This window comes from Ranitomeya imitator, chromosome 2 (genome assembly GCF_032444005.1).
Source record: "Ranitomeya imitator isolate aRanImi1 chromosome 2, aRanImi1.pri, whole genome shotgun sequence".
In the NCBI taxonomy this organism is placed as follows: Eukaryota; Metazoa; Chordata; class Amphibia; order Anura; family Dendrobatidae; genus Ranitomeya; species Ranitomeya imitator.
This window is the reverse complement of record NC_091283.1, coordinates 329,085,458-329,100,328: the sequence shown is the minus strand read 5'-3', so window position 1 is coordinate 329,100,328 and position 14,871 is coordinate 329,085,458. Positions and strand designations below refer to the sequence as shown.

Below are 14,871 nucleotides of genomic sequence, written 5' to 3'. Positions count from 1 at the left end.
AAGGTATACCCATATAGAGCAGTCCTAACTAATGTATATAATCCCTATCTGATGTATTTAAAAACCTGATCATCTGTATAGTACCTGGATAAGCAGGGTTCAGAGAGGGAATATCCATGTGGACTTGCTGGATGGAACAGCTTAAGTGTATTCTGTGCTGTTAAATCCTTCAATGGCACTGCCAATACAAATTTGTTGAAATGATAGATGATAGTTAAAATATACAGGGGCCCTTAGACCAGTTAATACTTTGCGCCTACTACCACTGTCTGCTGCTCAGCAGAGGAGCACACCCCTGTACCTAGCTATGCCTCCTGTTTATTTTTTCAACTATTTTTTGGCAGACATTTTGCCCACTTTATTATTTGGGCCTACTAACCTGACCCGACTTTTGACAAAGTTGGGTTTCGCGAAACTCAACCCGATCCTAAAAAAGTAAAAGTCGCTCAACTCTACCCTATAGTGCACAGTTTAATGATATAAAGAGAATCATTCTAAAGTATTTGCCCGTGGTCAACCAAGATGAGATTCTCCGTAAAGTCACCCAGGAGAGTTGTAGGTGTGTTGCCAGAAGAGGTTTATCTTTTGGAAATATTCTTTTGTGACACCCCAGGTTCCTGGTTGCTACAGTGGCATTGCTTTCCTCATGGGAGAGTGATGTAACTCTTGGAAGCGAGGAAGGATCTCTTTATCAGGTATTCACAAGCATGCAAAATGTTCATACTCCAGGCCAGAAGGGGGAGCTCTGATTCAGTTTGTGTGTGGCTCCACTATATATATATTCTTGTCTGGAGGGAAAGTTAGTTGGTGAGAGGAGGCAGTCTGTCAGAGAGACAGAGGGGAAGAGATGAGAGGGACCGTGCAGCCACGAGGGTGCTGCAGCTCCTGTAAAGAGAAAAGAAAGCTGTAGAGAGCATAAAGGGGAAAAGAAGTGCAGGATAGTGAAGAGCTGGGGGTTAGCTGTGACTGAGCTACCTCCCGGCTGAGCGCAGATACCGGTAGCCAGAAGATCAGGGTTGTGAAGGACTCTACGTCTCACAGCAGAAACTGGCAGGACAGCTGGATTACAAGTCATCTGTCCACCATTGAAACCTGAGGACACAGTAGCTCATAGAGCTTGGGTCATGATAGAGATCCTGTAAAAAGGCTCGAGCTACCTGTCGTACGGGTAGTTTCCTACCTGCAAATAGGACAGAGAGAACACATGAGGACTTTGTGAGAGGCCTAAAGTAGCAAGGGACTACACCACAGCACTAGAAGGAAGGCTTTTAACCCCACCTGGTAAAGGGGACTCCCCACTCGCTTCCAAGCCAGCCGGACCACACCTGCATCCGTGATCTGGTACCCTGGACTGTGGCTGCCTGAATTCATCAGTAAACCAGGTAAAGAGACTGCAAACCTGTGTCCTCCGTTTCTTTCTACACCACCCACCATCTTTATCTATACACCAGGAGCCCTGGGGACGCAGCATCACCTGTGGGAAGTCTTACCATCCCAGCTGCCATAACATCACCCCAGAGGACCCCTTTAAGCAGCGTCGGTCATGCCTGACCGAATACCACAGGTGGCGTCACGAACACAAACTTTACTTCACAAACCCCTTTAAAGACCGTCCCTTTTACTTGGGCGCGCAGGGCCATGGACCGGGTCACCGCTGCCGTGACACATCCCTTTAAGTAACAGACTTGGTACACCCTGGCGAGCATTCCACTTTCCCCAAGCATGTCACATCCCTCTTCTCCCACCACCTCTTGGCTGCACTGTAGCGGATTCCACAAGTGCGCAATTGCTAGATGCAATCTTTGTACTTTTGCTATTGATAAGAAGAAATCCTTTTTATTGCCACATGGTGAGAGCGGCACAATCAAGACATTCATCAATTGCGACTCGACTAGTGATGCTTGAGCTGTAGTGGTGAGATTGTCTGAGGACCTCCTTCCAGCAACTCCGATGTAGTCACCTCAGCACTGAGCCGTCTAGATCGGAGTTGGTAAAAGGAGATCCTCAAAAAATCAACTCTATCAATCTAGATGCAAAATATACACTCAGGCCCCTGATCATGTGACCCCTGACTCCTCCCCTCCTGTGACCTCATCACAGGTCCTGTGAGCACAGAAAAGCCATATATGTGGAGTGTGGCTCTGCAGGTGGAGGTAGGTGCTGGAGATTCCCCATTACTGAGCACTGGGGGACATTAACCCCTTTAGGACTGAGGTTTTGCCACTTTATATGAATCATAACATTTTTGTCCTGTTTCCTGTAATACATGCATACAACCCAAATGTGGAAGACCGGAAGTGAAGGAACGGATTGTTCTCCTAGTACAGGGCCCCTTTCTTGGCCCCACACAGTGTAATGCCCCCAATATGCCCCTTACGCAGTATATATATGATGCCCCCCACAGTAGAATGTTGCCACAGTACCACCATCCCCCCACACAGTATAATGTTTCCACAGTACTGCCATCTCCCACATACAGTATAATGTTCTCACAGTAATAATAATGTTTATTTTTTTTATATAGCGTTAACATATTCTGCAGCGCTTTACAGTTTGCACACATTATCATCGCTGTCCCCGATGGGGCTCACAATCTATATTCCCTGTCATTATGTCTTTGGAATGTGGGAGGAAACCGGAGTGCCCGGAGGAAACCCACGCAAACACGAGTAGAACATACAAACTCCTTGCAGATGTTGTCCTTGGTGAGATTTGAATCCAGGACTCCAGCGCTGCAGTGCTATCCACTGAGCCATCGTGCTACCCACTGTACCGGCCTCCCCTCGCGCACAGTATAATGTTCCCACAGTACTGTCATCCACCACACACAGTATAATGTTCCCCTAGTACTGCCATCTCCCACACACAGCATAATGTTTCCACAATACCGTCACCACCTCCCCCCCCCCCCACACAGTATAATGTTCCCACAGTACTGTCATCCACCACACACAGTATAATGTTCCCCTAGTACTGCCATCTCCCACACACAGCATAATGTTTCCACAATACCGTCACCACCTCCCCCCCCCCCCCACACAGTATAATGTTCCCACAGTACTGTCGTCCACCAGACACAGTATAATGTTCCCACGGTACCGCCATCCCCCACACACAGTATAATGTTCCCACAGTAACACCATCCCCCCACACAGTATAATGTTCTCACAGTACTGCCATCCCCCACACAGTATAATGTTTCCACAGTACCACCATCCCCCCGCACAGTATAATGTTCCCACAGTACTGCCATCCCCCACACAGTATAATGTTCCCACAGTACCATTATCCCCCCCCACACAGTATAATGTTCCCACAGTACTGTCATCCCCCCCCCCCCACAGTATAATGTTCCCACAGTACCATTATCCCCCCCACACAGTATAATGTTCCCACAGTACTGTCATCCCCCCACACAGTATAATGTTCCCACAGTACCATTATCCCCCCCACACAGTATAATGTTCCCACAGTACTGTCATCCCCCCACACAGTATAATGTTCCCACAGTACCATTATCCCCCCCACACAGTATAATGTTCCCACAGTACTGTCATCCCCCCACACAGTATAATGTTCCCACAGTACCATTATCCCCCCCCACACAGTATAATGTTCCCACAGTACTGTCATCCCCCCACACAGTATAATTTTTCCACAGTCTCGTGATCTCCAACACACAGTATAATGTTCCCACAGTACTGTCATCCCCCCACACAGTATAATTTTTCCACAGTCTCGTGATCTCCAACACACAGTATAATGTTCCCACAGTACCGCCATCCTCCAACACAGTAAAATGTCCCCAGAGTACCTACAGTTGGAATAAGTCCGGCGGTTTTACAGTTGGAATAATCCCTCTGGTAAATGGTTTTACCTTTGCCTGCTCTTCTACATGTATATCCTCAAGCATGTATACATGCATGTAGGGGAGCAGGCCTTACTAGATATCAAAGACTTTGAACAGTAATATACCGCTTGAGGATGGTATAAGAGGACTAAGACCTTTCTTGAAATCCAGATCAATAGAGTGTAATAGACAAAGAGACAAATAAAAAGATGGGAAAACACGAGTAATAGGAACTTACAACAATCAGAGTGACCATATCTTTAATATCCTCAGAAAACACTGGGATATACTTGTGGCCGACTCGGACCTAAGGGGTGCAGTGGGATCTACTCCCACAATAACTTTCAGAAAGGGACGGTCAGTTAGGAACCATTTACTGCATAGTTGCTTTAAAAACCTGCACCCAGGGAAACTTGGCTAGATAGAACAATCTGTGATTTATTTAGTTGTGGAGAATTTTGTACATGTAATTGGATGAGACTATGTAAAGCTTTCTTGAGTTCCTCCACTGGTAAAACCTTTTTCCAGAGGAAATAGTCCAACTGTAAAACCTCAGGATTTATATATAACCACATGCACCTACCCCCTAGATTATGTAGATAATTCCAAGAGGGAGTTTAGTAGGAGGGTAAGGAAGCATTTGGGCGATATTTGCCATGGTCAGGACTCCCCATTAGTGAGACACATGAGCAGTGTAAATCAAGGTGGCACTTCAGTTTTCATTGGCTGTAAGCCATAATCATCAACATTAACAGAAATAAACACCTGAAATAGATCACTTTGTTGTAATTATAGTATATGAGTTTCACTTTTTCTATTGAAGAACTGAAATAAATTAACTTTTTGATGATGTACCAATTTTGTGAGAAGTACCTGTATATATATGGCATATGTTATATTATATATTTTTTTTTATTTTGATGTTTGGGGCCCAATTCCAGCTATTGCTGTCGGACCAGTGATTTCTTTCTACTCCACTGTGTACAGGATAATAGAGTATAATAAAGTTCTTATGGACGTGACTTAACCCCTTAATCCAGGGGTGTCAAACTGCATTCCTCGAGAGCCTCAAACCATGCGTGTTTTCAAGATTTCCTTAGCATTGCACAAGGTGCTGGAATAATTCTCTGCAGGTGATTAAATTATCACCTGTGCAATGCAAGGAAATCCTGAAAACATGACCTGTTTGCAGCCCTCGAGGAATGCAGTTTGACACCTCTGCCTTAATCCCATATGATGTACTATTCCGTCGAGGTGACCTGGGACTTAATTCCCAGTGACTGGATAGTACATCATATGCGATCGGCCGCACTCACGGGGGGGATCGCGGCCGGGTGTCAGCTGACTATCGCAGCTGACATCCGGCACTATGTGCCAGGAGCGGTCAGACGGTACAGGGAAGCATCGCGCAGGGAGGGGGCTCCCTGAGACCCTCAGTACAAGGCGATGTGCTCACCTTGTACCGAGGCCCCAGATCCAAAATGGCCGCGGGGCTACATCCGGGTCCTGCAGGGAGGTGGCTTACCAGTGCCTGCTCAGAGCAAGCGCTGGAAAGCCTGCAGCCCTGCATGTCAGATCGCTGATCTGACACAGTGCTGTGCAAAGTGTCAGATCAGCGATCTGACCCTATAACATGATGTCCTCCCCTGGGGCAATGTTATAAAGTTAAAAAAAAAAAATATTTACATGTGTAAAAAAAAAAAAATTCCTAAATAAAGAAAAAAAATATTGATCCCATAAATACATTTCTTTATCTAAATAATAAAAAAACAATAAAACTACACATATTTAGTATTGCCGTATCCGTAACGACCCCACCTATAAAACTGTCCCGCTAGTTAACCCCTTCAGCGAACGTGGTAAAAAAAAAACGATGCAAAAAACAACACTTTATTATCATACCGCTGAAGAAAAAGTGGAATAACACACAATCAAAAAGACAGATATAAATAACCATGGTACCGCTGAAAATGTCATCTTGTCCTGCAAAAAACGAGCTGCCACACAGCATCATCAGCAAAAAAATTAAAAAGTTATAGTCCTCAGAAAAAAAGAGATGCAAAACAATTATTTTTTCTATAAAATCGTATAAAAGCGCCAAAACATAAAAACATGATATAAATGAGGTATCGCTGTAATCGTACTGACCCGAAGAATAAAACTGCTCTATCAATTTTACCAAACGTAGAACGGTATAAACGCCCCCCCCAAAGAAATTCATGAATTACTGGTTTTTGGTATCTCTGCCTCACCAAAATGGGAATAAAAAGCGATCAAAACATATCACATGCCCAAAAATGGTACCAATAAAAACGTCAACTCGTCCCGCAAAAAACAAGACCTCACATAACTCTGTGGACCAAAATATGGAAACATTATAGCTCTCAAAATGTGGAGACGCAAAAACTATTTTTTGCAATAAAAAGCGTCTTTTGGCTGCCAATCATAAAAATCCGCTAAAAAAACACTATAAATAGTAAATCAACCCCCCCCCCCCCCCTTCATCACCGCCTTAGTTAGGGAAAAATAATAAAATTTAAAAAATGTATTTATTTCCATTTTCCCATTAGGGCTAGGGTTAGGATTAGGGGTAGGGTTGGGTTTAGGGTTGGGGCTAGCCTTAGGGTTTCAGTTAGAATTGGGGGTTTCCACTGTTTAGGCACTTCAGGAGCTCTCCAAACGCGACATGACGTCCGATCTCAATTCCAGCCAATTCTGCGTTGAAAAAATAAAACAGTGCTCCTTTTCTTCCGAGCTCTCCCGTGTGCCCAAAAAGGGGTTTACCCCAATATATGGGGTATCACCGTACTCGAGACAAATTGGACAACAACTTTTGGGGTCCAATTTCTCCTGTTACCCTTGGGAAAATACAAAACTGGGGGCTAAAAAAAAATTTTTGTGGGAAAAAATAGTTTTTATTTTTACAGCTTTGCGTTATAAACTGTAGTGAAACACTTGGGGGTTCAAAGCTCTCACAACACATCTAGATAAGTTCCTTAGAGGGTCTACTTTCCAAAATTGTCACTTTTGGGGGGTTTCAATGTTTAGGCACATCAGTGGCTCTCCAAACGCAACATGGCGTCCCATCTCAATTCCAGTCAATTTTGCATTGAAAAGTCAAACGGCGCTCCTTCCCTTTCGAGCTCTGCCATGCGCCCAAACAGTGGTTTACCCCCCATATGGGGTATCAGCGTACTCAGGACAAGTTGCACAACAACTTTTGGGGTCCAATTTCATCTCTTACCTTTGGGAAAATTAAAAAATTGGGAGCGAAAATATCATTTTTGTGAAAAAATATTATTTTTATTTTTACGGCTCTGCATTATAAACTTCTGTGAAGCACTTGGTGGGTCAAAGTGCTCACCACACATCTAGATAAGTTCCTTAGGGGGTCTACTTTCCAAAATGGTGTCACTTGTGGGGGGTTTCACTGTTTAGGCACATCAGGGGCTCTCCAAATGCAACATGGCGTCCCATCTCAATTCCAGTCAATTTTGCATTGAAAAGTCAAATAGCACTCCTTCCCTTCTGAGCTCTGCCATGCGCCCAAACAGTGGTTTACCCCCACATATGGGGCATCTGCGTACTCTGGACAAATTGTGCAACAATGTTTGGGGTCCATTTTCTCCTGTTACCTATGGTAAAATAAAACAAATTGGAGCTGAAGAAAATTTTGTGTGAAAAAAAGTTAAACGTTCATTTTTTTTAAACATTCCAAAAATTCCTGTGAAACACCTGAAGGGTTAATAAACTTCTTGAAGGTGGTTTTGAGCACCTTGAGGGGTGCAGTTTTTAGAATGGTGTCACACTTGGTTATTTTCTATCATATAGACCCCACAAAATAACTTCAAATGAGATGCGGTCCCTTAAAAAAATGATGTTGTAAAAATGAGAAATTGCCGGTCAACTTTTAACCCTAATAACTCCCTAACAAAAAAAAATTTGGTTCCAAAATTGTGCTGATGTAAAGTAGACATGTGGAAAATGTTACAGAGTTGGAAAATTGCGAAATTTTCAAAATTTTTGCCAAATTTCTGGTTTTTTCACAAATAAACGCAAGTCTTATCGAAGAAATTTTACCACTATCATGAAGTACAATATGTCACGAGAAAACAATGTCAGAATCACTGGGATCCGTTGAAGCGTTCCAGAGTTATAACCTCATAAAGGGACCGTGGTCAGAATTGTAAAAATTGGCCCGGTCATTAACGTGCAAACCACCCTTTTGGCTTAAGGGGTTAACTAACATTGTGCAGTGACTCTTTTCCCTGTAGTGACAGATATTTCTTGTAGCTAAAATGTCAGTTTATTCTTTTCATTTTAAGCCTTTTGAACAACTCAGATTAGTGCAATCATACAACATACAAACATACAAGCCTCTAATGGCTCTGGTGATGCACTGTACTACTGTAGTGCTGTGTATCATTACTGCCTGTCAGTGTAATACTAACGGCTTCATACACATGAGTTGGCTGAATGGTCATTTGGCAGTCGGCTATATCTCCCGACTCCCGGATACCCACACATATTCCAGCTTTCCTGTTGTCTGTATGAGAGAGTCACCTCCAGACTCTTCTAGTGGAGGAATATCTACAGGAAGAAAGAATGGGTTAGCCTCTGAAATTCAGGAAACTAGATCCTTCTCTGCCCTGATATCATCAGTCGGGAGGCCCCCAAATACATTATATGGTTGGCCAAACCCCCCGAATTCAGGGCTTTCATGTAACTTTAGTCTAATGTGTATGGGGCATTAAAAGGTAACTTATTGGACGCTGCCTCTGGCCAGGCCTAATAGACTGTAACTCTCGCTCTGCCAGGTACCAATCCAGGGCATTATCAGGCTGTAGCAGCTGATCCCACTGGGGAATGGAATTCTAATGACAGGTGTGGGCAAGTACAGACGGGCACGACTGGTACTCTGGCTTGCATGGCTGGCACTCTGGCAGGCAGGTGGGCACGGCTGGCACTCTGGCAGGCAGGTGGGCATGGCAGGCACTCATGCAGGCAGGTGGGCACGACTTGAGGAATCAGAACCGTAACAGGTAGGGTAGGAACACAGGCAGGTACGAGTAGGATAAGAGAACAGGGTAGGAACAGTTCTGACTAGAGGGACAAAGAATCGCAGGATGTGAAGCAAAAGCAGGGCGGAGCCGCAGGAAGCAGAAAAGGAGCAGAGCCGCAGGAGGCGGAACAGGAGCAGAGCCGCAGAATGTCGCTGGCACTCTAGCAGGCAGGTGGGAACGACTGGCACTCTGGCAGGCAGGTGGGCATGACTGGCACTCTGGCAGGCAGGTGGGCACGACTGGCACTCTGGCAGGCAGGTGGGCACGACTGGCACTCAGGCACGGCTGGCACTCAGGCACGGCTGGTACTCTGGCAGGCGGGCATGGTTGGCACTGTGGCAGGCATACACAGCTGGCACTCTGGTGGGCATGGATCAGCCTGGAGCCGCAGCATGCAGAAAAGGAGCAGAGTCGCAGGATGCAGAACAGGAGCAGAGTTGCAGAATGTCGCTGGCACTCTAGCAGGCAGGCGGGCATGGCTGGCACTCTGGCAGGCAGGTGGGCATGGCTGGCACTCTGGCAGGCAGGCACGGCTGGCACTCTGGCAGGCGGGCATGGTTGGCACTGTAGCAGGCAGGCACAGCTGGCACTCTGGCAGGCATGGATCAGACTGGAAGAATTGGAACCATAATGGGTAGGTTAGGAACATGGGGAGGTATGAGTAGGATAAGAGAACAGGGTAGGAACATTTCAGATTAGAGGGACAAAGAATCGCAGGATGCGGAGCAAAAGCAGGGCAGAGCCGCAGGAAGCAGAAAAGTAGCAGAGCCGCAGGATGCGGAACAGGAGCGAAGCTGAAGGATGCGGAACAGTAACAGAGCTGCAGGATGCAGAACAGGAGCAGAGACGCAGAATGTGGCACAGGAGCAGAGCCACAGGGTACGAGATGGGAACTGAGAAGAACCGCAAGGTGCGGAGCAGGAGTAGAGCAAAGCACAGAGCGGAGAGCAGAGCAGAAGGAGTAGACACCAGGATACACACAGCTGAGTAGGGAAGGCAACAAACAAGGACACAAACAGGTACAGGTATAGGGCAAAGTTCAGAAAAGGACAGACACGGGAACAAGTTCAGGACAAAGGATTCAGGCCTGGGTATACAGACCCCAGGGTGGCAGAAACTAGACACAAACTGAGTAGCAGAAAGCAGACTGAGAGAGTTTGTTGCTCAGGCATCTCCCTATGGGTGGAGATGCCTTGAGTACCCGATACCTCTTGGTAATAGGCTGGGAACAGATTAGGAGAGTGCACACTGTCTCTATAAGACTCAGGACTCGGGAAGTGTTGCTGCCCTAAGCATACAGCCAGGAAGTATGCAGCAAGCAAGGACATGGGGTTCACAGCATGGAGCAGGCAGAGTACAGAACTCACAGCATGGCCCAGAGTGGTGAGTAAAATGGGACATGGGAAGCCATACAATGGTGCAGGCAGGGATATTACATAGACCTTTGTACATTGGAGGCCCAGACTTGATTATTATTGATTATTAGGCATGTAAGTATCGTAGTAACTAGGCCACCCCATACCATCGATTACTTGGGGGTGGAGGGGCATTCAGCCGGACTCTGTCACACCTTCTTAAATTCCATGTTTGCTTTTTGACAAAAGCAAGTGGTAAAACTGCCAGGGTTTTTGTTGCAGCCGCACCTGTGCCTTCTCTGCAGTGTACATCTATGTTCTGGTGCACAAAAAAGGTTTTTTATAAAAAAATAAAAAAAAAAGTGTTAAAAAATAACAAAATGTGTCTTTTGCTTTTTTGTATGTTTTTTTTTTTCAATAATTGTTGGAGCCATATTTGTTTTGAAACTTTTTAATATCTGATTATTACTGGTGTTTTTATTATAATATAGGAAAGCCAGAAAAAAAAACATAAAACACTGTACATGGAAACTTTGGGATAAGATAATTTCTGTTTGTGGTGTTTGTGAAAACAAAAAGTTTTTATAAAACCATCAAACTTCTGTGTGTGAATCAGACATGAGATCTAAAGTGATAGAAGATTACAATGCTGGAAAGACGAGAAACCTTCATATAGACGGCCGGTGGTGATGGAGTCAGTGACGGACTCTGGACAAATATGTTTCTACAGTAGAGCTGTATCAGAAGATGAAGATGTCGTCCTCATCATGAAGTAGTTATTTCTCATGTCACATGTAATGAATATCTCCTGCAGTATTGCTAATGCCGATTCCAGTAAATGAGACGAGAATTAGCGTTATAGAACATGAGTCTATGAGAAACGTATTCAGCTGCCGACTCCGAGGAAGAAACTGCTTGATGTCTATGGCCTAAAATATATAGGTTTTATTAGTAGATGTAAAGAAGAAAACAAAATACTGTAAAATAATAAAGCTCATATATTTCCCTTATTATCTCCAGTAATTGCATTATTACACAGGATTTTATGATGTTACATCGGATTATCTTCTTCTCAATCAGGTCTCTACAATATCGGATCCTCTCAGTGAAGATTTTCTGTATAAGAGAATTTTCCCATCAAGGATGGATATAGACAGAGACAAGATGGCGGAGAGGATATTACACCTCACCCTAGAGATCCTGTTCCGGCTTACTGGAGAGGTGAGAGATTCTGATGACGTCACATTACATCATTCTTATCTATGGGAATAACAGATGGACAGAACTGGAGAGGTGAGGACTCTGGAAATGTCTGTAGTGAGATTTATTAATGTGTCTCTCCATAACCAGGATTACACAGTAGTGAAGAAGACCTCTAGTGAGCACTGTCAGGACCCTGTGTCTGAGGGATGGGGAAGACCTCTTAGCCCAATCAAGGAGCCTTCACCTCACCACCTGATACATGAGGACATCAATGACCAGAAGGTCCTAGAACTCACCTACAAGATGACTGAGCTGCTGACTGGAGAGGTGACGCTGCTTAGAATACTGGGACATTATATATTAACGCTATGAAGGGATCGGGGGGATGACGGTATCATTGTATGTGTCAGGTTGCTATAAGGTGTCAGGATGTCGCTGTTTATTTCTCCATGGAGGAGTGGGAATATTTAGAAGGACAGAACAATCTGTATGAGGATGTTATGATGGAGGTTCCCCAGCCCCTCGCATCACCAGGTAATAGATAGGACTAAATACACATGGCCCATAATTATCTGTATGTAAAGAATGAATTCAGTCCCTGTATGTGTTTCCCCCAGTTCTATCCAGTAAGAGAACAACACCAGAGAGATGTCCCCGTACTCTTCTTCCACAGGACTGTAAACAAGAAGGTCCCAATGTTCTTCAGGAACATCAGGTACAAATATATATAGACAATTACCATGGTAGCACTAGTAAAAATCAGAAATCTGTACCACTAGTCACAACAGGACCTAAACGGCCTATCATCAAATGCATAACAACAACGAAGAAAAGATGATAAATGACCAAAAAAGTATCATCAAAAATATATAAACTTTATTCATATTAAAATCCAGCAAGTATATGAAACGTGACACACAGAATGGCGCCACAGGACTAGACCCTGCAGTAAAAGCAGCAGGAGGCACGCGCACAGGAATATCAGTCCACAGAGTACAGTGATCACATATTGCCTGACGTGATTTCAGAAAAAATAAACAAAATGAAGAAAATAAGCCTAAAAACTCAGCATACATAAATAAATACGGCAATACATGGGCAGACCAATTAACGTGGGAGGCGATAACATCAGCGGTGACCTAAATAGTACACCGCAGACTACAGACCCAGGAGAGTTAATCAAATGACAGTGCAGTGTGAAGGTAATAGTAAACCTGGGGCTGCCGATATACACATTGACTCGTACGTACTACAATACAGCTATACGGCCGATATCGCCACAAAATAATACCCACCGCAATGTGGACTGAAGATCCCGGGAGCGCGCTGATGTTATCGCCTCCCACGTTAATTGGTCTGCCCATGTATTGCCGTATTTATTTATTTATTTATGTATGCTGAGTTTTTAGGCTTATTTTCTTCATTTTGTTTATTTTTTCTGAAATCACGTCAGGCAATATGTGATCACTGTACTCTGTGGACTGATATTCCTGTGCGCGTGCCTCCTGCTGCTTTTACTGCAGGGTCTAGTCCTGTGGCGCCATTCTGTGTGTCACGTTTCATATACTTGCTGGATTTTAATATGAATAAAGTTTATATATTTTTGATGATACTTTTTTGGTCATTTATCATCTTTTCTTCGTTGTTGTTAGGAATATCAGGTAGATGGAGAGAAGGTGTCATGAGATCTCCCCTATGATGTGTAGATGGCTGTGAAGGCCTTGTGCTCAGTCTTGTTTTATCCACCAGTATTATATGTTTTATACTTGTGTAATGAGAATGGTGGAGATGGCAGGATTAGAGCTGATCATAGATGTGACTTCTCCGTCTGTCTGTGACTTTTACAATATTTGTTTCAGGGTGAAGATCTGACCCATATTGATAAAACAGAAACTTATGTAAAGGGGGATGAGTGGTTTAAAGAGGAGATTCCTACTTATGACTACCCAGGTGAGTAGTAACTGCTAAATACAGAAAAGTCACAGATTCTTCTCAGTTATCGGCTGTAGTTGTTTTATCGGTCATAAAGTTCGACCGTATCACAATCGTTTATCACCATTTTGCCTCTAGACCACAACATTTTTCTCTACCCAAAATAGTTGAAATAACTTTGTGCATTGAAAGCCCTTTTCTATAGAACTTACAACCTGGAAGATCAACCTACCAACTTAAATTAGAAGTCGCTGACCATTGCCTATTCAGATCTGTGAACAACAAAGCCAAATTACAGCGTACATAGAATGTGCTGACAAGTTAGAGAATCACTTGAAGAAAAATATATTTATGGGCCTCTAAGAGAAACCGGAGGATAATGATGCTGTTGGATGCCAAGAATCTCTCCCTTTGCTGATGGCTGTGCTCATATGGTCCCTACAAGACCAGGTCCAGTCTTTTTGGCCAAACTTCGCTTTTATGATCGACAACATTAAATGTGCAGTGAGTGCCAAGTGTGAATTTCTATACAATAATAACAGTTTCCCTTTATCCTGACTTTTCAATTTCTTTTTTAAACCAACTAACTTCCAACAGGATTGTGATTAAACTACATAACAAACATTACACCTGTGCCATCTGTGCCATGATATATCGCTAAGGTTTGAATTTCTGATGGCTGTAATATACATTTATTCATGCCTGAAGCTTTTTTGGCATGGCTCGAGTTCTGGTTTATTATTTTCACTCTTAATAAATCCATTATATTTTCGATCCTATGTAATTAAGATTATTGCACATCTCTCCTGAAATGGAGGGCACTAATACTTTCTACTCTTCTGGTCAGGACTCATAGTAGCTCCAATGGTTCACCATATATGAGTGCAATTCCAGTTTAGTGTTGGAGTGCTCCTCCCAAACATATTTTCTCTTACCCCCATGACGGCACCACAGAGAGAGGGATCCGCCCTCAGGGACAGGAAACCCACAAGTTAAAAAGGCGGGACCTCTCTTCCACCTCAGTTCGGTTTCCTGTCCCTGACGGGGAATCTACAGGTTAACATACCTGCAGTGCGGGATTCCGGGGGTCCATCTGGCCGGGTTCGTGCAGCGGGGGGCCCTGCCACGGTCCGGGTGGATTCCGTCCCCGAAAGCACAATCCGGGGTTGGCGGGCCCTGAGTAGGTGCAGGGAAGAGGCAGTGAATTACCGCCGGTCTGGAGCACTGGGGGATGGCGGCGGCGGCCGCCGACAGGAACGCCCATAGTGAACGCAGCGGCGGCTGCGATAGTGCTTCCGATCCCCCCAGGAGCCGACAGCCAGCATGGGGAACGTGCGCGTTTTGGGCCGCAAGTTAATGCGCAGGCGCGGCGGAATCACTTCCGGGTCGGCGCAGGGGCGCCGGGGAACCGGAAGTTAGGCGCTGCGGGCGGGTAATTTAAACAGCTGAGCAGCTTGGACTCGCTGCT

The 14,871-nt window shown here is 44.6% G+C and overlaps 1 protein-coding gene and 1 pseudogene across 1 annotated transcript; both read left to right on the top strand.

Moving 5' to 3' along the window:
- LOC138663571 (zinc finger protein 585A-like) overlaps window positions 1–14,871 on the top strand; it is a 170,333-nt pseudogene that overhangs the window by 143,772 nt on the left and 11,690 nt on the right.
- On the top strand, window positions 2,099–14,097 carry LOC138663570 (uncharacterized). The gene is made up of 7 exons (XM_069749815.1): window positions 2,099–2,153; window positions 11,349–11,489; window positions 11,619–11,798; window positions 11,882–12,005; window positions 12,089–12,186; window positions 13,331–13,421; window positions 13,609–14,097. Exons 1-7 carry the CDS (start codon window positions 2,127–2,129, stop codon window positions 13,641–13,643), a joined length of 696 nt encoding a protein of 231 aa, XP_069605916.1. The 5' UTR covers window positions 2,099–2,126; the 3' UTR covers window positions 13,644–14,097.